Consider the following 24,090-nt stretch of genomic DNA (forward strand, 5'->3'; position numbering starts at 1 on the left):
GCTGAATTAATAGAATACTCAATTTATGGCCGCGCTCCTGTCCCATTGTCCAACTCCCAATGGAAAGTACTTTTAAGAAAAGGATGAAAACCGATGCAGCAGAGATATCATCTTTTTCATTTCACACATTCTTCTTGCCTGACAAAACGAGGTTTCAGCCTTACCCACAATGCAACTCAGCCATCAACAGTTCAGTTATTTCTCACACACGGGATGTGGACGATTGTGTTTCCTTTAAAGCCTACGACATTCTCTTCACCAAGCTAGATACTAGATATTTCAGATGAACGGCTCCCGGCTGACGGCATCACTGGGCTCGTGAGAGGATGCAGGAGCATCCGTTGCAAAGTAACATCCTGCAAACCATGTGATCCGCTAACATCCACCTTTTTATTTACTCTCCGTCACCTCCACCTATCTGGGCGTCTCAGGTGTGCCACCACATCCGTGTGTGTGTGTGTGTGTGTGTGTGTGTGTGTGTGTGTGTGTGTGTGTGCAGCGGAGCGTGTACAAGGGAGAGCTGCAGCGTTTCTTCCTACTGACAGCATGCCATGTAGGATAAGGGGCCCGCAGACAAAACCGGGAGACGCTCTTTGAGAGGAGGGGGGGGGCTAATGCCGTTCCATAAGAGCAACAAAAACAAGCTGCTGTTACGCAACACAGCGGAATGCACAGGTGTGCTTCACATTCTATTCGCCCTCCGTCATGATTCACGTGATCTTATTTAATAACCAGAGAGTCAATTATAGAGCCGATTGGTCTGATCCATTCAGATAAGGACCCCCCCACACACACAAAAAATGGGAGAAACCTCAGTAGGAGCAAAGGAGGTACCGCCCCTCCCTCACCCCCCCCCCCCCTCAAAGTGTGTCGACATTACCGACTGATCAATATGAACAAGTAAATGATACAGAGTGCCCACGTAATAGTGATGATTTGGCCTCACATGTCCCCCCCCCAGCCCTCCCACGCCCCCACACCACCTCACACACACCTACTAACAGACACGGGTGAGTGTGTGCAGGAGTGCTCGTCCCGCGGCGCCTCGTGAGTGCACATTTGCTGTGTGACTGAGTTTGTGTTGATGTGGATGACATCACTCTGCATCGGCACTGGGCCAGACAGGATCTCTTCTGCGGAGAAGGACGGGGGGAAGGGAGGGGGGGGGTAGTTTGAACTAAGCAATGATGACTAATGACGGTACACAAACAAACGAGGGAAAGGGGAGGGATGGAGGGGGGGGGGGGGGGGCAACACTTGAGCTCCGCCTCCTCACAGCCCCGTGAAACCCCTGATGGAGCGCGTCACACAGGCCGATATAGATGCTACAAAGAGGTTCTATTAGCGCATCGCGTGCCATGATGCGTGCCGACAGGTTTCCCTGAATGTCGCGCTCCGCCATAAAAAATACGTGATGAAAAGGGAATAACATCTTTCAGGTCACGCAGCCGTTTCTCTGGAAGATCCACGTTTTGTTGCATTGGACAGAACCTGCTGAAGCCCAATGAACAATAGCGAATAACGATCAGATTTACAACACTTTGAAGGAGGAATTAACAGGTTTTTTTACGCTATGTTAGAAAGTAGGTCAGAAAATCAGGTGTGGATTTCATTATTTCAGAATCAGTTTATGTGGGATTTAATCCCGGTTCTAATGTTGTAGCATATAGAACTGAGTGTCAGTTCTATAGAGCAGCCTATAGATTCCTATTTATAGCTGATTGTGAGATGCTTCTACATTGTCCTCCTCGTGGCATGAGAGGGGCCTCTTCTATTTTATGGAATCCTTTGAGTGAAGTGATTACACTTTAATCTGAACGTGCAGTCTTCTGGCCACATTCAGTGCCGTGCTATCAAATAACCAGCAGCTCTCGTTTTCTTCCCTCGAAAAAGGAACATAAGCATTTTTCTTAATCAATTCGGCGGTTCTCATGAAATTCAAATTGTTTCGACGATTTTTGATGAGGAGGAAATATCCTGGAGCGAGTGGAGCAACCCAATTCCTGTGAGCAGAATTCTTTTATTCCTTTTCGGAGGGTGTTCGACGTCACAGGTCTAATCCAATTGGCCACACGTGATTAGAGAACCCCCCCCACCTCCCTCCACGTGGCTTCGGTGAGCCTCTCCAGCTTCAATTGGAAAAAAGAAGAGGAGCACTTGGCTGTGTCTTGGCTTTGGGGGATTCTGGGTAAAGAGAGCATGGGATGGGAGCTGCGTGGAGCGCCGAGTGGGGGAGGAGGAGGAGGTGGAGGGCTGCAGGGAGGAGAGACATGCAGACCTCTCGACAGAGGCTGAGGAAAGCAAGGTTAACCACTGGTTCTGTGATGAGCACACTGCACGTGTGTGGCAGCACAACACGAAGGTGTGTGTGTGTGTGTGTGTGTTTCGGAGATTTTTTTCTTTTCGTGAAGTCAGACAAGAGCCGGGGACAAGCAATGTCCTCACTGCGAGGGACTGTAGGGCCATCAGCCCAGCAGGAAGTACCGGGGCCTGATGCTGACCCACTCACAACGAGCCCAACAGGGAGCGCGCGCATACACACACACACTCACACACACACACACTCACACACAGCATCATACTCCGTCTCCTCTGCCGACTGCTTGTTAGCTTTAAACATCTTGCACGATACTATGGAATATACATTCAGATGCTAAAACACACCCAATGAACACACACACACACACACACACACATTAACACATTATCCCAAAGAATCACACCAATAATTCCTATTTGCCTTGCCGAGCACACAATAATTTGAGCGGGCTTCACTTGCACACCGTGAATTGGACCCCCCACCCGCCACATGTCAAAACCCTCTAGACACTTGAACACACATGTTTACATCCCTGCAGGTATACACACCGACTCCATCTCACAGAGGCTGCATACACAACTTAAATACAGTGCCCCCCCCCCCAACATACATACACACACACACACACACACACACCTACACAAGCAACAGCTAGCCTCTCTCCGTGACCTTCAGCGTGACCCCCTGCAGCTCGTGAGCAGCGTGTGGCTCCGCTGACAGGCCCGACAAGTAAACAAACAGAAGGGCCGTTCCATATTTCATGAGCTATCACTGGAGGGGTGGGGGGGCGGCATCAGTGAAAATGGGTGAGGCTGGAACACAATAGAGGAAAGATAGATATTATCATAATTACTTGGACGGCTCCACTTTTAAGGCCACGTGAGGAGACAAATGACGTTTTCAAAGCACAGGTGTTTCTCATGTGGACAAGAGGACCTGAATATATTATAACAGCTTAAATTAAGACATTTCCCTCCATTTCAACAAACGTTGCCACCTGATGAACCAATTTGTTATTCAATTAAAAGCACGACTCTCTCACGTCCTGAGCCAAAAGATAAAGAACCGGCCACCAGCTGGACTACAGAAGCTCGACCAGTCAAGTCACAATTTGCGCCCACGTGCCAAACGTCCTCGCTTTGTCTTATGCTATTTGATGTTTGTGTAAAAACGTCACTAAGAGCGTATTCTTTGTTGATTTATGGTAAAATAAATGGGTTTATGTGTTATACCAGCAGTTTCATGATGAACCAATGGTATTTTTACACTCATCGAGTGGGAGGCCGGTGCTCCGTTTATTCACTCAACATGTTTGTGACACCCCCGTGTGAGATAAAAGCCCTGCTTCCAAAATGGATTCATATATAAAGTATTATCATCAAAATGAACTTACAAGACAAAAAGTTCAAGTATACTCATTATGCATTTGAAGTTTATTCACGGTGGTTGCATTATAATAATCAATACATTAATCCATTCATGTCGCGGTTGGTAAAAGTGGAGCTAATTAGTCTATATAATACTAAATAATACATAGTTTTTGTGTAGTATATTGTGTCAAAGTGTCAAAGTAATTCCCAGCATAAAGTTGAATATTGGAAACAACAGTAAAGCTAAAATACCTCAGAATTTCCTCAGCCCCCCCCCCCCCTTGAGAGCGTCTGTGGTCCACCAACCGTAGTCTCCCAGAACCCTGTAGAAACACTGCCCACTCCTCCAGGCAGTCAATTAAAATTGTATGATCAACTGTGTCAAAAGGCGCACTTAGGTCTGAAAGGATTAAGGCCGAGCGATCTCCCGCGTGCTGAAAGGAGGTTGTTTGTCACTTTGCACCTTTTCCCGCGCCGCACAGAATCCTGAACGCCATTCAAAACCGCGAGCGACTCGTGCGAAAGTATAACTTCACCGGACAGGGCCTCGATCACAGGCAGCGGATTTCATGCGATCGGATCCTTGAAGATTTTTCAGTGGATGCCGAGTGGAGAAAGTGCAGATGGAGCATGATCCTCACAAAACGCAGAGTGCATAATTCACCGTGTGGATTGAATTGTTTTGTCTCCGAGCGTCGCGTGAACTCAAAAGGAGATGCCACTGGAAAGGCTGGCATGAAAAGCTGTCTTCAATTCAAGAAGGGAGAAGACTTCTACATCTCCGCACCATGAATATTTCAGTCCGAGCTCAACTTTGCTCCACACGCAAATACACAAAGACAGACACACACACACGGACACCAACACACGCGAGTCAATTGTCAAACTCACAGGTCGAAGCGTAGATTCTGCCTCTCCTCGAAGAAATAGTCCAGGATGAATTTGCGCACAAAGTCGGGGTTGAGGGTGTTGTCTATGACCTCTGTTCGTCCAAACTGGAAGACAAAATCAGACAGGTGATGACAACAAGAAGAACAGAGGAAAAAGTACCCGTCCTGTAATTAATGCGGCATATTGAGACATTTGAGTCTTAAGTGCTTAAGTTCCTCTGAGGCCGATCCTTTGGTGAGTCTCTAAGTGCTGAGCGTAAGCGCAGTCAAATGTGTCCACTTTATACAAGATGCAGCGTTTGGACTGAGACAACAGCATCACCTTTCCCCCTGCGCCACCCGCAAAACAGACTTTAAAGTAAAGCCGCATTGCAAAAAACAAATGTCCTCTCCTTTTCTCTGCCACTATGTGCAATCTGCATGTAAATTGTGCTTTTCAAACCACTATCTGAGGGGAAAAAGGGGGCTGCTGTTCTGAAAGAGCCCCGACGGCAATTAGGCCAATCATGCCAAACGGAGAGAGAGAGAGAGAGAGAGAGAGAGAGAGAGAGAGAGAGAGAGAGAGAGAGAGAGACAGCGTTGACGTGACAAACGTCCTTTGGACGACTCTGGTTTGTCCTCCCGGGTTTACGCGCCGCACCCGGATTCTGTCCCACAAACATTCCAACGTGAACAGAGCGACTCATTTGCACGCTCGCCGAACAAAAGATGGCCGGGCAGGACTGTGCACTCACCTCTCTCCATTCCCTGTTGGCTATTCCTTGAGTGTACAGCACACAAACTGTTGAATGACAAAGAGAGGGGAGGAGGGGCAGAGGGGGCGACAACAAGAGATGGTTAGACCGATCGAAGAGTATTTAACAGCCGGGATGCTGTCCTTTCCCCGGACTCCAACATCACAGTAAAACTCCCTAATTAAATGTCACTAGAACTTTGCCTTGCAGCATGATGATATTTAAGAGGGGGGGGGGGCGGGGGGGGGGGGGCATTGGGTGGTGTCAGCGAGCGGCTGTGTGGGTGGAGGAGACTTCTCCCTGTTGACGTTCCAGCGTCACTCTCCGTCCGAGGAGTGTTTTTGGATCGCAGGCCGCTGGTGGGAGACACAGCGAGGCGATCAGCTGGCACTAAAATGACATTTCATTTGCATTCGAGCAGCGTTCTCGGAATCCGCACACATGGGTCACATGGCAGCGACTCAGCGCTCCAAGCACCCAGAGGAGCGCACACTTGGAAATGGGATTTCACTGGTAGAGGGCGTCGGAACGGTGCAAGTGCTGCAGATTAAAATTGCAATAAAACACCATTTCTTGGCGATTTCGTGACGATTTTTCTGCGTCATCACTATTTATATCAATAAAACCAAGTTTGATGATTAATAAGTCCATTAAAGCACAGTGTAAAAATACTGCGTTCTAAATTTTACTCAAATGAAGCGACATCTAGATATACTAACCAAAAGCATACTCATTACACAGAATGGCCCATTTCAAATAACATACATATATGATATGATTCAATTACTGGTGCATTAATGCGTTCATCACTTCATTTTGTAACAAGAATCTGAATGTCCAAAGTAGCATAACTAGTACTGATGATGGATTCTAGTGTCTAAATTCTAATAGTCTCTAACAGTGGGGGCCATTCAATCCAGTTGGATACATTTAAATAAAGTTGGAACTGGAGACGGAATTTTTTTTTAAACCCTGATATCTAAACTGTTGAGTGTATAGTGTGCAATGTATACCATCATGCATTGCATTCTACCTTTCACAATAAAAGCCCCACACGTATACAGAACGCAGCATCAGGGAAACTTAAACTTTTGGCAACGCGAGGAAAAAATCTACAGACGTCCATAGCTAGCGAGGAGGTGGTAGTGAATGATGTGGAGGACTACGGACGTGGCCCGAGTGTCCCTTAACAAGCTGCTGATGCCTGTCAAACATTGAGGGCCGCCGTCTGATTAGGGTTAGGAGCCTCGCTGGACGTGTCACAAAGTGTCGCCCACTTCTGCACAAGATTAAGACCCAACTGTCTCGTGCTCTTACAAAGACAATACCGAGATGGCCGCTCTTTATTCTTCTCCTTCCACAACTCGTCGCGGTGTTCCGTTGTGTTACATGGTCGTTACATTTCACCGGTATCGACAAAAACCCTGTCAGAAAACGGACGCCGGGAGGAGGAAGGGAAGAAGAAACCCAGCAACCGCCTGGCGACAAGGAGACGACAGGAAGTTGCACGGAGGATAACGCCTCCAAAGACAACATCATGTCATTCTAAGACCTTCTGATGCGTGGTCAGCTGACCTTCGCTTGTTGCATCTAGAGAGAAATATGATGCAATGTTTCTCTGCAGCTTACAGCGGAGGGAACCACTTTGGATTTCAATTAAATTGTCCACATAAGTGGGGTTGAGTGGATGGAGACGTGGAGATCGAACATGCACATCTATATTGTAGTCGGATAAGCTTTACAATGCAAAGAGTGAAGGATAATAAACGTAAGAGGTTAAAAATCAAGATGAACTGTACGAGATTAAGTTCACTGGAGCCGAAAAGTGAAACTGTTCAAATGTAGCATAAAAACACGTGAAGCAATCAGAGACTCTAAAAAAATCATCTGATTACGAAGGCAACACCTTCCACTGAGGCGACATGGATTATCATTAATTACAGCATTAATTTGTAAATTTATGCCTGAGTTAGTGTATGAGCTACCACCTACCGATGAAATTACTTGACTGATTTAATCATGCATTCATTTTGTGGCTTTGAGTGGAAATCTGATGAATTACAGTTTTGTTTAGTTTCTCCCGAAAAATGACATTTCCATATTTTAGAGTGAATCTCCTGCTGAGCCCGGCTAAGTTCTATTATTAAAAGCATTTCCTTTTTTTCTGCCTCACAGGCGTGTCAAAAAAAAAGAAAGAAAAAAAAAAGTCCCTGTTTTTGCGTGCAAACCCAAAACAAAAAAGGGTCCTAATTACGCCGCGTCTGGTGCTGAAACTGTTGCCGCTTTTTGGCAGACTGTCATGCCCGGCTGGATGTTGGATACGTTGGATGTGTTGCATTGTGGGTGGTGTGCAGCGAGCCGGGGCTCAGCTGGATGAATGTACAGTCGTCCTTTCATCTCGCAGCCAAACATCGGGTGACACGCGGTGTCTGCGTTATCGCACAGAGAGGGGATAGCGACACATCAATCACATGCTCGCCATCTGTACCGGCCCCCTTTCTAGTCTTCAATTCATCGGGGCCGATGATGATGATGTTGATGTGAAGGGCGGGGGGGGGCGGCTACAATAGCACCGACATCACCGCTTTCTGTTTTCCAATGCAGGAGATACCGGAGGTGCAATGTTCCCGTCTTCTAAATGCCCTTTTCCAATCTGCTAAAACACACTGATCAAAGCACATTCCTGCAGCAGCTAAAACACAAACACACACACACACTAAACACACAAAACCCTGGATTGTTGCCCAGCTTTATGAGCTAATATGAATATGGTGCGTGAGCCTGCCTGAGGGCACTGAATGTGTGCACTTTGTGTGTATCTGTGTGTGTGTGTGTGTGTGTGTGTGTATGTGTGTGTGTTGGGGGGGGGGGCTCTGCTGAGGCGCTCTAATGCTGTGTGACTGGGGCCAGTGCTGTCAGCAGAGCAGAGACATGGACGCAGCACAAGTGCCTCCTTGCATGAATGTTGGGGGCGGGCGGGGATGCTCATCCTCCTCTCTCTGACACTTAAAGGTCCAACCCGCCGTTCCAGGGCGAGCGCATCAGTTATGGGTTCACGCACAGCGCTCGGCTCCACTGTGCGGCACCCAGGTGGCAGAGTGGCGTATATTTTGGGAATGGAGCGAGGTGATGCTGGGGAAAATAAATAAATAAATATGCACGGTTTCCAAAACGCCAGAAGAAAAGTGGGATTAAAAAAAAAATAAAAAAAACGGTACATGAATTTTCAACTTTCTCTTTTCCTCGTAAGTCAGAGAATTTTCCCGCCTTTGTGTTTTTTATTTATAGAGGGCTTTTAACAGACGGGACTGTCACAGTCTGTTGCAGAAAACAAAGCCGACACGACAGAAGAAAACAGCGAGGAACTACTTTGCAATCTTCAGGGCTGCGTGTGCACATGTGCCCGTGAAGCTGAGTCAGTGTGAGAGGATCGATCTATTCTCAGCATTCAGAGAGGCCGGGTGTTTACCTTTCACAATAAAAGCCTGAGGCGTAAAGGAAGCATATCTCTAAAATGAACCTGCATACAGGTTAGTCTATGCAACCATTGACTGCTCCGGGTCAATAGCCTCATGTTTTACAGGGATGGATATAGCGTTTTGGGGAGGGGGGGTGAGGGTGGGGTGAAATTTCCCAACTGAGTACATTGAAAAACAAGGGTGAACGGGATTATGGTCCAAAAACAAAGCTCAAGCTAGAGACAATAGTTATAAATATATCTATTAAGCTGCCAGTGCACAGCGTTCACACGGACACGATGCCTTCCACTACCTCATCCTTGATGATGCTACAACAACAACATCCAACAAACAACGACATCCAACAAATGAGCAGGAGAGCTGGTGGTGGTGGCGCCAGCGGCTCTAACAGCTAATGAGGCTATATGAAGTTGCATTATGATGCGTTCAGGCTCTGTTTAGTAGAAAAAATAAAATACCGAATTACCAAGATTTTTTATATGTAATTCTGTAAACTTACTCAAGTTCAAGTTGAGTAAATACAGGAGTGAGTTAGTGTGTGTGTTTCCTTTAATCAGTAAGAGGGAAGTGGTTTGTGCGTTGGGATGATCTGGTTCCCCTCACTCACACTGGGTGGGAGAGAACGCTGACGAATACGACCCCTGACATATGCAAATGTCCACTGATCCACACAAGCAAAGTACACCGTGTGTGTGTGTGTGTGTGTGTTTGTGCATGCGAGCCACTTGTCTACATGTGGTGGATGTTTGTCGGTGCGTGTTTCTGTTTGCAGCCGTAAATGTGTCCGTGTGTGTGTGCGTGTGTGTGTCAAGCTTACTTGGATCAGACTTGGAGAACGTGTCTCTGTCCAGGAGGTTTCTGAAAAAAAAAAAAAAAAACAAAGAGCCACATTGACATCAAAGATAAATGCATACAGCAGTTATTTATTATACTGTCGACTAATTAGCCCCGGCTACTGTCCCACGATGACAGCCCTCCTCTGACTTGATGAACTAAAGCTATTCAATCTCGTCCTGGAGGCGGAAACATTAATCAGACTGTAACATCCAGCTTAAAGTTGAGCACATTTAGATTTAAACAATACAGAGAATAAAGCAAAGCACTGGACCTATTTCCCACTATTTTGCACTCCACGGGTGCCAAAAACAACAGCGGAGGCTGGCATGAAATTTACATGACACTCTGAAGTCTCTGCTTATTGAGGGGGGGGGGGGGTAAATGTACCGGAGAGCATCGACGAGCGGTTCTCCGCGGTTAAACAGCTCCGGGAGAATGAAATATGCAGGCGAGGAGGACAAGTCAGGGAAGGAAGACTCGGGGGAGGGAAACCCGGCCGCTTGCGTCAGTGGGGTTTTTTCCCCACTCGTTTAGCCCACAGAGTCCTGCTGTAAGGGGTGGGTAACGAGGAGGACAGTGGGGGGTGGTGGGGGGACTGATACGTTGGACACAATAGTAGGAAACTACTTAAATAGTAGTACTTAAATAGAGTTAAATAGTATTTCTAAAGCATAAGAGGATAAGAGCAGAAAGAAAACATGTCCTCACTGATGAAACGGAAGCAGACACGTCCTCCCTTTTTAGTCCCCGTACAAGAAAAACAAGCCTACTACACTACACGTGCACATGAATTATGTATTTTCCTCAGGACATTTCTTCGCACGATGCCCTAAAACAGAGTCGTTTTAGTGACGTTAATGTTCGTTCGAAGGAACATTTCCTGCAAGTGTGAAGACAAATGCAGAAACATCTGCAATAAGCCCTCCAAACTTTGCACTCTGCATTCCAAAGCAGTTAGAAACAACAGAACGAGAATGACTCAAAGGAACATTTTCTCTTTCCGATCTGAGACCAGATCCATCGTACACCCGCCGTAGCATCCTTACGCTCACGTCCCTCACGTGCACGGCCAAGACCACGTCCAGTAAACACGTGCGTGGTACCGGCCATTGGAACAAGGTGTTGGTTCTTTGGGCGCCACGTTGACCTCAGGTGGACGTCACAAACAAACCAGTGTCCCGGGCTTTTGATTGGCTCTGCTGACGGAGAGCGACAGAGACGGCTCCTGCTATCGTGCTAGCTGCGGGGCGGGCGCTCTGACGAGCGGCGGGTGTGTCGAAGCCGCTGAAGGGTGGTGATGTATCTAGATCGGGGCCTCGCATTGTGCTGATCCCTCCGGCCCTCGGATGGTCAGCCGCCTCGCCCAGCCGCCTCGCCGTCAGGGAACAAGACCTTAAATAAAGGATAATAAGCGATGGAATCGGGGGGGGGGGGGGCGGATCCACCCGCCAAGTGGGACAAATGTCTCAGAGGGTCACGAGCCGAGGCTCGAGAGGGAGGAGGGGAGAGAAGAAGGAAAAGGAGACAGCGTACAAAAGACGGGACTCGTTTGTCTGTGTGCGAGCGTAGGCGGTGACCTCCCTCTGATTCACGCGCACCCTCGGGGCCCCCACCTGGCCCCAATGGAGACGGGCGACTCTTTAAAAAGCCCTTTCCACCGCGGGCGGCCCGGGAAGGCCCGGGCGGTCCGGGCAGAGTGCCTCGTCGTTCATCAAACATTCAGGAGAGCGGTCCCTCCTCGACACCAGAACCACATTTAAGATCCCAGTGGTTACATCACGGGCCCCTAAACATGCCAGCTGGCGCTTTAAATACCTGTATGTGGGGGGAATGGGGGGGCTCAGAGGTAATTCTTCAAAAATACAAGGGACATTACTGCAGCCAGACTTATTCAAATGTAAATTTTTAATGTTGTTTGTTAGTAATGAATATTTTATTGCAAATATCTTTGAAGAATGATCAAATCCTATTTTGCTTTGTTAAACCTATAACTTCAAAAGCCCCTCCAGCCCTGAAATTGCCCCACCACACACTAACCATTTTTTGACCATTCAACAGCCTCCATCAGCCCGATGCATCGTACCAGGTGGATGCAGTGCCTGCATTTGGGAGAAACCAGCGAGAAAAACCCTCCTCGCCTCCTCGGCGAGGGCGGCCCCTCCCATCGCCTGAGCAGAGTCCCCCCGGTTTGACCCCCGCCCCACCGGGCAGGTTTGTTTACCATTGGAGAGGAGACAGCTCTCGTTCTCAGATCTATCAAAGAGCTCCCCCCCCCCCTCGGTAATGAACAGCGGGGGCTCGTCCTGCCGGGAGGATGGCGCCAGATCAATGAGGTCAATCGAGTCTGAAGAAAACTCTGAGCTGTGTAAGATCAATCCGCCTTTGTGGCGCCTGAGACCCTCTTCTAAGTCTCAACGATTTTCTCAGGTTGTGTGTGTGTCCACGTGTGTGTGTGGGACGCGCATCCGACGCCGGACCGGAGGAATCCGACGTCGATGAGAGCGAGCCGGAGCAGCACTCTGGGACGATGACCTTTGGGAGGACTGTCTTCTATTTTCTCACTTTTACATTTAATTGATCTGCCTCCTCGTCCCTACCGGCACGGTGCTCTAAAGCAATGAATTTGTCTAAAACCCCTGCATTCCACTTCTAACTTGAGTAAAAAAAGCTCTTGGTGCATAAATATAGTTAAATAAATAATCGGGTGGAAACGTGTGAGAGTAGCTGCAAAGATAAAGATTAAAATGAAACAACAAACAAACTATAACAGATATCATACAAATGATTTTCCTTTAGTCCTAATAATAAACTCTCCTCCAATCACCCCCCCCCTCAGTTATTACCTGCCCACACCTCCCCCTCAGATGAGAGACATCGTCAGCTCCCCCTCCACTACAGCTGCTAGGTTTTGGGGGAATGTAACCAGGAAGTACAGTGTGCAAATAGCTGGACCAATTATTTGGATAATTGCCATCATTAAAAGTATCTGTTAGCAGCTTCTGTTCCCGCTGAACTCCTGCGATGCGCGAAAGCGTTGCAACAATCGGCCGTGATAGTGATAAAAATAGTTTTCCTCGACGAGCCGCTGCTCGTCACTGCGAGTGGGAGAAATCAGCGGCCTTTCCGTCGCCGCCATCGCCGGCAGAATCCGAGGAGCAGCTTATGGTCAGTGTCGGAGGAGCGAAAGAGGGAAAGGCCAAATGACGGCAAGCATCAGACGCTCGGGAGGCCTCGGGCCGCGTGGCGGCGTTCAGCGATCCAGTGACTTCCGACTCGTGACGAACATTTCTCACATTTTCACGGTCAAATGTTTCATTGAGAACGTAATCGCGTTGATCTCCGCTGAAAAGAATCCGTAGCTGCTGCTCGTCTCCCTCGCGCGCCCCCTCGCCCTCTTCCTCGTGGGGAAGCACGACCTCGGGCCGGGATGCATCGACCGGCCTCACGGCGGGTCGCCGCTTGCCTTCAATGTGCCGCGTCGATTCATTGACAAGACACCCCCCCCCTTTCTCTCTCTCTCTCTCTCTCTCTCTCTCTCTCTCTCTCCCCCGCGTGCCCCAAAAGGTCACTGCGGTGTCCCCGCCCCCTCAGCTAAGTAGGGCCTGCTCGCTGTATCCACGAACGCCATCTGCTTGTGTGTGTGTGAGTGTGTTCGAGGCCTCGCCATCACAAGTGATAGACCCTCATCAGTCAAACTGCTGTCGCAGCAGACGGCGGGTGCGGCGGGGGGTGCGTGGGATGCGGGGGGGGGGGGGGGGGGGGGGCGATTTGCTTCCCAGAGACGCACAACATTGGACTTGGGAGTTAATCGATCTGTCAGTTCTTCTGCTCGACTACGCCACGAGACGGGCGCGATTCGTCGTTATCGAGTGAAGGACGGCATCCGTCATGCGGAGACACCCGACCGCACTGCCCGTTTTGTGTTTTTGTGGCGCTCGTTCTTTCAGCACGGGGGGGGGGCGGCGGTCCACCGATCCCTCCGCGGTTTGTTTGTGCCGGTCACACAACAACAAGCTAATGCTATTTAAATAGCAGACGTGGCCAATTAGAGACGTCGATGGATTTCTTTGGTGTTCTTTTAGGAAGTCAATGAATACTGATGGAAGCGGAGCATTTTTTTTTGAAAAAAGGGAGAACAAGACACAATTAACGGCTCAAGACTCAAAACGCCTCTGCAACCGTGAGAGAAATGTCGCTACGGTTTGTCCCTGAGAGCCCCGTCCATCCCCTTTTTCTATAATTCATCCTGTTCGTGGACACATGCGAGGAATCTCACACATTATGTTCCAGTAAGAACAGCTGGGATGATTCATAACTCTTAACACCAGAGCTTCTCTGTCACAGAGGGGCCGTTCTCTTCGAGTTGAGATTATTTCAAAAGAACAATTACATATATATTCTTTGGCGAACGGTGGCTTCGTCATTTTGGAACATCTACACCGGCTCTGATCTCGGAAATGGCTCAGGTCATTACCGGGAGGACTTCTTCCGTGGAGTCATTATGGGGCTTTTATCTTAGACCGACATGAAACAACAACAACAGCAGCTGGCTGATTCTAGGTCAGCCCCGAGATAATTCAGTTCAAAGACTTTGTTCTTTGCCTCGGTATTTGTCTCGTAACAGAATTACACAAGTTAGTTTGCCAGTAAAAGAATATACATTTAAAATTGAAGAAGCACAACTTAGTCCTAAGACTTTGGAGATTGTAAACGCTGTTTGTAGAATACATATTGATGCCATACTGTGATGTTTTCAGTGTATTAGGCCAAAGATTTGCTCGTTACAACTTTTCATAAATGAGAATTTGTAGCTTTTTCTTTCAAATGTAAAAGCTAAAGCACATTTACAAAGTGCAAGTAGAGGTGCTCAAATGCATTGTTGTTGTACAGGATGAGCAATAATAATTCGCTCGGAGTAGAGCCGCTGCTCCTTTGCGTCGAAAGGAGCCAGTTGAGGTGGTTTGGGCATCTGGTGAGGATGCCCCCTGGACGCCTCCGTAGGGAGGTGTTCCAGGCACGGCCAGCTGGGAAGAGGCCCCGGGGAAGACCCAGGACCAGGTGGAGAGATTATATCTCTACACTGGCCTGGGAACGCCTTGGGATCACCCAGTCAGAGCTGGTAGACGTGGCCCGGGAAACGGAAGTTTGGGGTCCCCTGCTGGAGCTGTTGCCCCCGCGACCCGACCCCGGAGAAGCGGCTGAAGATGGATGGATGGGATGAGCAATACCAACGTTTTTGAATTGATACTTTTGTAACAATTATTACGTAACGTGGCTGCACTTTGATGAAACAATAATGAATGTGAAATTTTTTATATTTATTTATAAAAATATACATATTTTCACCACTTGCAGCTGTGCTTTTTGTTACATCTTTGCATCAACATTTGATTTATATTTTCAAGGTTTTGTCCATGAAGAGAACCCAAGGTGGCAAGTTTACTCACTGACAGATTTACAGATAACATCAAAATAAGAGCAGCAGATGACGCATGAATGTTTCAATCGTTTAGAAGCGTTGCATAGTTATTTTAATAGGAAATTGATTTCTTATTGTTTGCCCAGTGAATGGCACTCATCAAATACCTTTGGTTGGGTTTGTCTAAAGCTCAATACAGAGGCGTTAGCTTGTGCTTTAGGGAAACCGTGGTGGGAATTTGTGCTTACTCAAGAAAATAATCTCCCCTGTTCCGTTCCGTCCTGTTCTGGCTTGGTGGTGGATTAACACCAAGGCGTCTCCAAATGAAAACAGCAAATTCTCAAAGGGCGATCAGAGACGATCTGTGTTTTTGAGTGAAAAGTGAAAATGGATATATATATTTAAGCTGCTATTGATTGATTTTCTGCGTTTATACTCAAGTGTCTCGGCTCTCCAGCTGTAGCATCCAGAACCCCCCCCCATCCCTCCCCACCCCCCTACATCTACAGTGCGACCCTCTACTATCAGCTGTACAGTAAGAGAGAGGAAAGGACCTTGCTTGGTAAAACACAGTCCATGCGCCCTTCATCAGTCTGCACGCACAACGAGAATCAAAATAAGCGAGTTTTGTTTCGAGGCGAAATCTTTACCGGGCGCCAGAAGAAATACATATAATCTTCCCGCAGATGTGCACGAAGCGTCGATCCGGAACACAGCTGCAGGAAGGACATGTCAACCGTGAGCCCTTTTAGCTCCACATCTGAATGAATCATAACCCAACTTCCAGGACCAAAGAGAGAACTGCGCCCTACAGGAATGAGGCTCAAATCTAATTCCAACAGCAGTGAAAAGGACGCTGGTGCGTCTTCCTCGTCCCTCACTGCGAGGTGTCAAATGTGCAAACTATCTCACATTTTCACACGTAAAGGACACACGTGCCAGCGGTCTGCACTCACCTGCAGGAGACCGTAAGTTCAACTTTGGTGGCCGGTATCGCCGCGGTGAAAGGGTCCGCGTCCCCGATGCACGCCATGTTCATCCACACGCTGCGGCTCGGTCACAAATGGCCCCGGATCCGGCGCTTTGGCGGCGGCATGAGGGGAGCCGGCACGGGGGAGGAAAATGGGGGTGAATGGGGAGAGAGAAACAGAAAACAAACACACACAGGTAGCACTGGCAATGAGAAGACAGTGAGCCTTGGTTTGTTTTGCTGGGAGAGGGAGAGAGAGGGGGAGACGCGGAGGAGCTGCAGCGCGCCGGAGTCGCGTCTCTGTGCGCCTCGCTGCTCCGGAGGAGAGAGGACGGTGTGAGGGGGGAGGACCCACACACGCGCACACACCCCCAACCTCCAAGTGGGAGTGTATAGTATTTACGCACTTCTATTTGTTACAGCTGCACGGACACACATCCCTCCTTCTCTAGAGAAACCAGTTGAGGCCAAACGATCAGGTGCAGGTTAGTTTGGACTATTTGGTGGAATGTTGGGCTGTGGTTTTGTGAGTTAAAGTCAAGTTTAAAACACATAAATTTCATGTCTGGATGACTAACACAGAGGTCACAGAGGTGACCTTAACTGTAGGTATACATTGTCTATAGAACTCAGAAGGAAGATGATGACGAACATGCCGTTGTTCTGCAAATTCTTTTAAATATTTTTCCAATCATTAGAAAAATATACCAATACCTCATTGTTTGTATATATTTGACAATATAAATACCAATACTTACTCAGCGCTATACAAGAAAACAAGCTGGAGGAGAGCAGAGGGCCACGATGGAGACGTCCAGGCTTTGCTTATGTTTCAGTTGTGATTGCCGTTCCCAACTGGGTTCTTGTACCAAACAAACCAGGCTTGGTTCCTTTTGTGTGTTGTTTCAGTGATCTGTGTGCTTGTTGCAATTCAAGGATCTCTCCGCCCCGCAGGAGGGGGATAATTACCGCTCCAAAAAAGGATCCCCTTTGTTATTTAATTACTTGTTTGCACTAATGTTATGAGCTCCTCTAATCATGTGGGTGAGGTTTAATAAACCAAAAGTTAATTTACCTCACAACAGTTCTTTGTGATACAAAAAGAAAAGAAAAAAGTTGGCTTTAAATATTAAATGTTATCTTTCCCAGGAGAGCCAACTGAGTTATATTTATTGGGGGGAGAAAATCAAATTACCTGTGTTTGGATTTTATGCAATTTAATACTACTAACAGTGGGGTTTACACATCCTTAAAGAAGAGTTCAGAAACAATTTTCAAAAAAATAACAAAATGACCCAATGACCCAAACGTTACAGCGGATAAATTGGGTCCCACGGGGGATTGTTTCTTCTGTGCTCATTTCGAGTGAGAAAAAGGGTAAAAAGGTGTGTCACTGGAGCTGATGAGAGTCAGAGCTAGATGTCAAAAGACCACCTGAGGAGCAAAACAAACCCAATTAACCAGCCCAGCATGGAAATCGGAGCCAAAAATGGAACCGTGTGCGTCGGCTCAAATTAATCTGAAGAAATTGACGGATAGTTCATTCTACGGGTCGAACACCTGTTTTAGGAGCTGATTTGTTCCTCTGTTGGGTGATAATGTTTTCACTGAATCAAAAGGTAACTTCTTAACCTCCTTTTCCATAGAGCTCCCAATCTTTTTGTCTCAAAAAGCCCTTGAAGCAGTTGCAAATGTCGCTAAAGGATTTTCAGGTCTTCTGTTATTATTTGAATATTATTGAGTCAAAGACAAGTCTGGTATTCCCACCACGTGGCTGCTGCCTTTGTCAGAGCTAAATGCTATTTCATCATGCTAACATGACAATGACGCTACATGCTAATGTTTAGCACGTCTGATGTTCACCCCCTTGGTTTAGCAAATGTGTCAATATTTGCTCACATAAAGTAAAGCTGAGGACTTACTTTTGAACAATTTTGCAATTGAATCAATATGAGTGTTGAAAAAACAATTATATCTTCCCATATTTACTTGTCTCAACTTACAAACTGCTGAGCCAGCAGCTATCAGTGCTAACAGTCCAAACAATGACCTCAATCGGTAACCAATCTCGTCATTTAACCAAGATATAGCACAAACATCAGTTTCAGAGGAAAATAATAACATAATTCTGCTTCTATAACAACTAACATTAAAAATGCCCTTATTTTCCTTGATGGTATTTTTGGGGGGAAAGATGAACAAGAAATGTGTGATTTCTTTGAATTCATCCAGTTTGTGATCAGCGCCTCCATAAAGCCGCTTTAATCAAAGATACATTTGAATTATTTGGATGCATTTTAGCCGCGAAACGTTTTGATTGAGGCGGTGTGTCAAAATTCTTAGAATATTAAAAAGATGAGTTCTTTAATATCTGAATATGAAGATTGAGTTGAGCAAGCAGTCAGCCTTTAATCAAAATGCTTGCATGACTTGATCTGGGGTTTAATCCCCACTGTAAAGTAGTTTTGGGCTTTTGCGCTGCGGGTGTTATATCCGTGCCTCAGTGACACAAATAGATTTCAGATTATCAGAGTGTGAAGCTGCTGTGAAGGCTTCTAATGAATCCCTCATCTCTCTTTCTCTTAATTATCCAGAAAAGTACAGTCTGCAGAGCTTCTTCACGACGCGTTAACGTCCTCGGCCCCGCCGCTGGATCCATTGTTACAAGCACATGTGGTGCCTTGTTTAAACTCCAAAGATCCAGAAGTTTCCAAAGTTATTAAAATAATCAAGCATTTTTTTTCAACCGTCCAAAAGATGTTTGACTTATTGTAACAGCAGACACGTAAAAGCAGCAAAATACGCACATTTATAAAAGTTCAAATGTTAAAATACTGGAAAGTGACTGAAATAATGAATTTGTTAATCAAATAGCTGCTACACTGACATTTTCTGCTACGTTTGTTCCCAATCAAAGGGAAAGTAATCAAGTCATTTAACAAAAGGTCACAACTTTCACGACAAAGACAATGATAACGACTTTCAGGTCCAAAACAAAGATAAGTTCATTCCTGTGCTGATTAAAGGGCACGGAGGCTCTAACGAAGCCCCAGCGTGTCACCAGGTGTGATTCAACACAGTCCCGTATTAAAAAGGGTCTTTCAAGTGTAGTTCCTGCTGACTCGGTTCAGAAAGGGAGGGGGGCGCGGATCTGCTCGGCGGAGAGCTGCAGCAAGGCCCCGAGTCACAGAGAAGTGCACATCTCTGCATCTTGAGAAACAGCTGCTTGGGCTGTTTTTAAATGAGGATTAATGGACTTGGATGAGAGAGAGAGAGAGAGAAAGAAGCATGTGACGGCTTGTCCAAACGAGCCGATCCATAGACTTCTCTGTAGTTGCCGTGAAAACTTCTGCCGGGTCGTCTGGGTCAATTTCAACCGACGCAACCACCCACACGCTCACACACCAGGAGGCCGGTGATTGGTCCTGCCTGTCAGATTTGTGAAGTAGACCCTGATGCACCTCCCCCTCCCCGAGTCCCCCATTAAGCGGCTGCACCAAGTCTCAGCGGGGGGGGGGGGGTTCCTGGCTGGTTTTGCAGCAGCTTCACATCTGAGACTTGGGAGGTTTCTGTTCCGTTCGATGGTTTTGGAAGAATGCTGCGGGGTTATCGGAGGTCAGAGTGAAGAGGCTTCAGATATCAGGGAGATAGATGGGTATATAAGATGTATTACTCACATCTGTAAGGGAGGATCTTCTGAAGTGGCTGAAAAATGATACGCATTCGATGACCAGGTATTAAATCAGGAAGGCCTGTGTTCAGCTCTCTGTATCGAACATTGTGTTCAAATCGTCATCATTTTTACCTCCATCGTTATTTTTTCCTTTCTAGTAAATCCCTGTAAGCTGCTTTTTGTGTACGAAAGGGGCTACACAAAGAAATATGATTATTTTATGATGATTTATTCACATTCTGGGTCTTGTAAAAGAGACAAAAAAAGAAACTCATGAAGAGCAGCTGTTATTATATATTTATTAGATTTACAATAATAGTAACATCAGGGCCAGGCAGCACTTGATGTTTTTTTTTGATTGAATTGTTTTGCGTTGATATGTTGGAACTTTAGTGCACGGAAAGATACTTAAAATCTTAAAAATAAAAAAAATGTAATTGAAAATCTTATTGAATTAAAAAGTATCCTCAGACAACTGGGCTTAAACAGGATAATTATTGCTGGTAAAAAGAGGTTAACCAGCCCACAGAGATTGGTTTCTGGTGTTTGAGGCTGGACACCTAACTGGGCCAAGCCCCCTCGGACCCTGTGGGGGGTCAGTGCTTGTGATTCTACGAGTCAGTGGGGGGACTACAGCACCAACACACTCATCAGCCGAATGACTGAAACGTCAGCGAGACAATTCTTGCACAGATCCGAGGATTAACGGTCAGTCTTGGAGGGGCCGCTACTGCCATCTGGTGGTCCCCCTTCTAAGTGGGAAAGCAAACACAGGTTTCCGGGGGGGGGGGGGGGGGGTAAGGAAAGGTGTAATAATAGAGTTATAGCGGTTAATCCAGTGCATCAATAAGCACTCATAGTGTGCTATAAACCATTTGTATACGGCTGATAAAAGCTTAAAAGGGGGCCTCGGAGTAATGTTTTGCCAAAAAAAAGGTTGAGAAACAAAGAAAATACTGAATCTGATTTTAGGGTAGATAAAATAAGTGACTTACAGATAAAGTCACAGCATCAATAATTAATTGAGAGACAGCACCAATAATTGAGTGACAGAAGAAAGAAGAAACACAAGTTGTTTGGTTTTTGCCAGACAGCGTTTATTCTCACCGAGGCGTCTGACATTAGAATCGCTACAGAGTCCGCCGTCAGGGGACCCTAGAACCCCAGAGGTTACGCCCGGGACGACAAACGGAACCAAGAAAGAAAGAGTGAGAAATCTAAACACAATCTGCCACATCATTGGAGCAGAAGCTCCGTGCCCACCCCCCCCTCCCAAATCACCCCTCTGTGGTCCCACAAAACTAACATTCATTTAGTTTAAATACATTGTTTACACACATTAGATCTGTACTTGAATAAGGACTGCTGGCTCAGCGAACATTCAGAGGGGATGGTGACGTCAGCGGAGAGACCCCCCTCCCCCCCCCCACCTCAACCCCCATCCTTGAGGATCGGTCCGCGACGAGGAGCCCTCTTGTAGCGTTAAGACGACGAAGTGAAGATCCAGAAGATTCCAGAGAAATTACGCTTTCACACACATGGACGACGAGTGCACGTCAATGACTAAAAGTGCTCGAGAGTGAAAGGATTACAGGGAAAGGATTAGTTGAGGCGTGCTCGCTTTCTGACAGTTACATGACAACATCGATACAGCTGCAGCCAGTTAGTTTAACATATAGACTGAAGGTGAGAGGGTGGGGGGTGGGGGGGTAGTGTGTCTCAAGTGAACTTGTTTGTTTAATGAGAGACACTCGAGGGAAAAAAACACTTTGCCTTTAGGGGTTATTTTGCTTCTATAATCTAATTATATGATTTGCCTCTATTATAAAGTCTTTATTTGACTACGTCGTCCATTTGCGGCCGTAGATTTGTACTAAATTCACCAAAAGTAATAATGTCTTAATGTCAGTAATTAATCTTATTTCACGTTGATTGAAAATTACTACTGAAAAAACCTTAGACTCAAACATATAATCATGAAACAAGCATTTTTAACAGGGTTTTTGTTTGGTTATCATCATTTTGGAAATGTAAGCAGATTAGCATGTATTTAATTTCATGCCTCATTTGCATATTGAATGCAGAAAAACAATCCCAAGAAACTGGAGCTGTGGGTTGGGCGGACCAGCCACCGACCCTCCGAGCGTCTGAGCGAAGTGGTGAGACGGGACTGGCTCATAAAGGTCACATTGCAGGTGCAGGGGGGGGGGTTACGGGTCAAAGTGCAGGGCTGCAGCATCTAAAGAGGCTTCAGGGGAACTCAGTTGCTGGTCACCTCGTCCCCGGCGTCGGCTGCCTCTGGAGCACTGTCCAGCCCGCCGCGCGCACGCCAGATCTTCACGGTCCGGTCACTGGAAGGCGAGAGAGAAAATGAGAGGACATTGTTTCAGTCGAGCTTTGGCTGTCGTCTTGCTCGACAAACATTTGAACTTTTGGCTTGTGCGTGCACTCGGTTGCCGCGGGTTACTCACTCAGAGGCGGTGAAGAGGTGGCTGCTGTTGGTGGCGATCCCGTTGATGGGGCTCTCATGACCCTTCAGCTCCCCCAGAGTCCCCAGCGTGTCCGTGTGCCACAACTTGAGCACCCCTCCCCTGCAGCCACTCAGCAGGGCCGGCGAGCCGGGCACGACGCCCAGCGCGCAGACCCAGTCACGGTGGGCGTTGGGGACTTGCTGTCAGAGAGACGGGTTGAGAGGTGTTAACCCTTACGACAGGTCTGCGAGAGCCCCGGCTCTCTTAATGCACGTCCGTGGCTGCAGAGCATCAAATCAAACACCAAACCTCGGCCCAGTACCTGCAGCAGGTCTTTGCGGTCCAGGTCCCACTTCTTGATGCCGTTGTCTCGGGAGCCGCTGAATAATATGTCCCCCTGGACCACCAGGGACTCGATGCCGTCGTAGTGGGGAGGTTCAAAGTTGTGCGTTGGGCCGATGCTCCCCAGAGCTCCCTCGGTCACGTCGAACAGCTGCAACAGGCAGAACACTCTTAGTATCTTTCTACACTCAAGAACATATGCATCTTTATTTCTTTATTCATCCACTTCACAGCGATGGTGTTCTAAAGAAACATTCGGAGTGTGTGCTGGGTGTAGATCCAGGGGGAAACACACCTTGATGTAGTGGTCTTTGGACCCAGAGATCACCAGGTCCTGGCTGCTCGCAGACTGATCCACAGTCAGGCACATCACAGGGCCAAGGTGGCCCGTTAGCTTCCCCGTCGATGCAAATCTGACAAAGACGGGAACATAATGTCTTCATAGCGAAAGGGTAAACAAAAGGTTGGGAGTAAAGTTTGGAACATTCAATCTTCTCGCCTTATTTAAATTTATTATTAGTCATCTTGACCGCTGATTATCAAATGTTCTTTGAGGAAGAGGAACAATTCATTAAAATGTGTGCGTGCTGTCTGCAAAAGACCGGGGACAGCTTCGGATTGGACACCAGTCAGGTTTTCAATTCGGCCGTGACTTATTTCACAATGTCGGTTATGCAGAAATGGTAATAACATCGGCACTCTGCATTTTAGCATTAATCTCACAACACATCGCAGGCTGACAGGAATGATGATGGAGGATTACGTGCTGGGCCTCCTCTCTGCAGAAGTAAAACATCTCTTTTGAAGGCACAAAATAAGCATCAGGAGATCCCCAAACTCCTTTAGAGACCTTTTCCGGCATCATAATTTACAAAACAATTGAGAAGATGTCTCCCTAATAGTCTAAAACCCCCCTGGCCACAGTAGTTAGGAGGACGACCTTTTATTGGGTCCCTCTGCTTACCTCCTCAGGTCCCACACCCTCACGGAGTTGCCGGCGGCGGCGTACAGAACCGTCCCGTTGGGGTTGAGGGCGATCTGGTTGATCTGGTTCTCTCCCGCCGGGATGGTGACCGTCCGGCTGGTGTTGGAGGAACAGACGTCCCCGACGTTGACCTGACCGGAGGACCTGCAGACAGGTGTGTCAATCGGCTCACTCAGGGATTTTACACGTGACATTAATCAGGTATTACAGATCACATGACATAACTTCTTCTGAAATCATTTCAGTTCAGTCAGGCAGAGCTCCTTCTGTCACTTGATGCACGGAGCTACTAGAGAACCTGCCAAAAGCAGCGTCACACTCACGTCAACATCCGGATGCACTTGGCCGAGTCCCGGATGTCCCAGACTTTGATGTAAGAGGTGGAGACGGTGAAGACCAGACTGGAGCTGTAGCGCACAGACACCACGTTGTTGGGGTGACCGGCCAGGGACATTATCTCCTGACCCGTCACCAGGTTCCACACTTTGCAGGTCCGGTCTGCAAGGAGACACACAGTCATCTCAACGACTAGCAAAGAGTGGAGATACAAAGGATGGACACAAGGAAAACTTTGTGCAGAAGAGGTCAGAAGCCAACGAC

General features: G+C 47.3%; 2 protein-coding genes across 13 annotated transcripts in view; both read right to left on the reverse strand.

Moving 5' to 3' along the window:
* Positions 1-16,863, reverse strand: part of LOC120809504 (copine-8) — a 37,739-nt gene extending 20,876 nt beyond the window's left edge. Inside the window, exons 1-4 of one of the 3 annotated variants that reach the window (XM_078082903.1) lie at positions 16,006-16,863; positions 9,611-9,651; positions 5,315-5,361; positions 4,582-4,685 (exon numbers count right to left, since the gene is read on the reverse strand). In XM_078082903.1, coding sequence (XP_077939029.1) covers positions 4,582-4,685; positions 5,315-5,361; positions 9,611-9,651; positions 16,006-16,088 — 275 coding nt within the window. In that variant the 5' untranslated portion in view covers positions 16,089-16,863. Of the gene's footprint in view, positions 1-164; positions 351-4,581; positions 4,686-5,314; positions 5,362-9,610; positions 9,652-16,005 lie in introns of those variants that run through there. The other 2 variants (XM_078082905.1, XM_078082906.1) reach the window with 2 other exon arrangements.
* A 3,904-nt stretch (positions 16,864-20,767) lies between these two features.
* Positions 20,768-24,090, reverse strand: part of kif21a (kinesin family member 21A) — a 28,471-nt gene continuing 25,148 nt past the window's right edge. For all 10 annotated transcript variants that reach the window (XM_078082908.1, XM_040162267.2, XM_078082910.1 and 7 more), the window contains 6 exons: positions 23,814-23,988; positions 23,470-23,634; positions 22,801-22,918; positions 22,486-22,656; positions 22,164-22,363; positions 20,768-22,043 (listed from right to left, as the gene is read on the reverse strand). In XM_078082908.1, coding sequence (XP_077939034.1) covers positions 21,953-22,043; positions 22,164-22,363; positions 22,486-22,656; positions 22,801-22,918; positions 23,470-23,634; positions 23,814-23,988 — 920 coding nt within the window. In that variant the 3' untranslated portion in view covers positions 20,768-21,952. The remainder of the gene's footprint in view (positions 22,044-22,163; positions 22,364-22,485; positions 22,657-22,800; positions 22,919-23,469; positions 23,635-23,813; positions 23,989-24,090) is intronic.

This window comes from Gasterosteus aculeatus, chromosome X (assembly GCF_964276395.1).
Source record: "Gasterosteus aculeatus chromosome X, fGasAcu3.hap1.1, whole genome shotgun sequence".
Lineage (NCBI taxonomy): Eukaryota > Metazoa > Chordata > Actinopteri > Perciformes > Gasterosteidae > Gasterosteus > Gasterosteus aculeatus.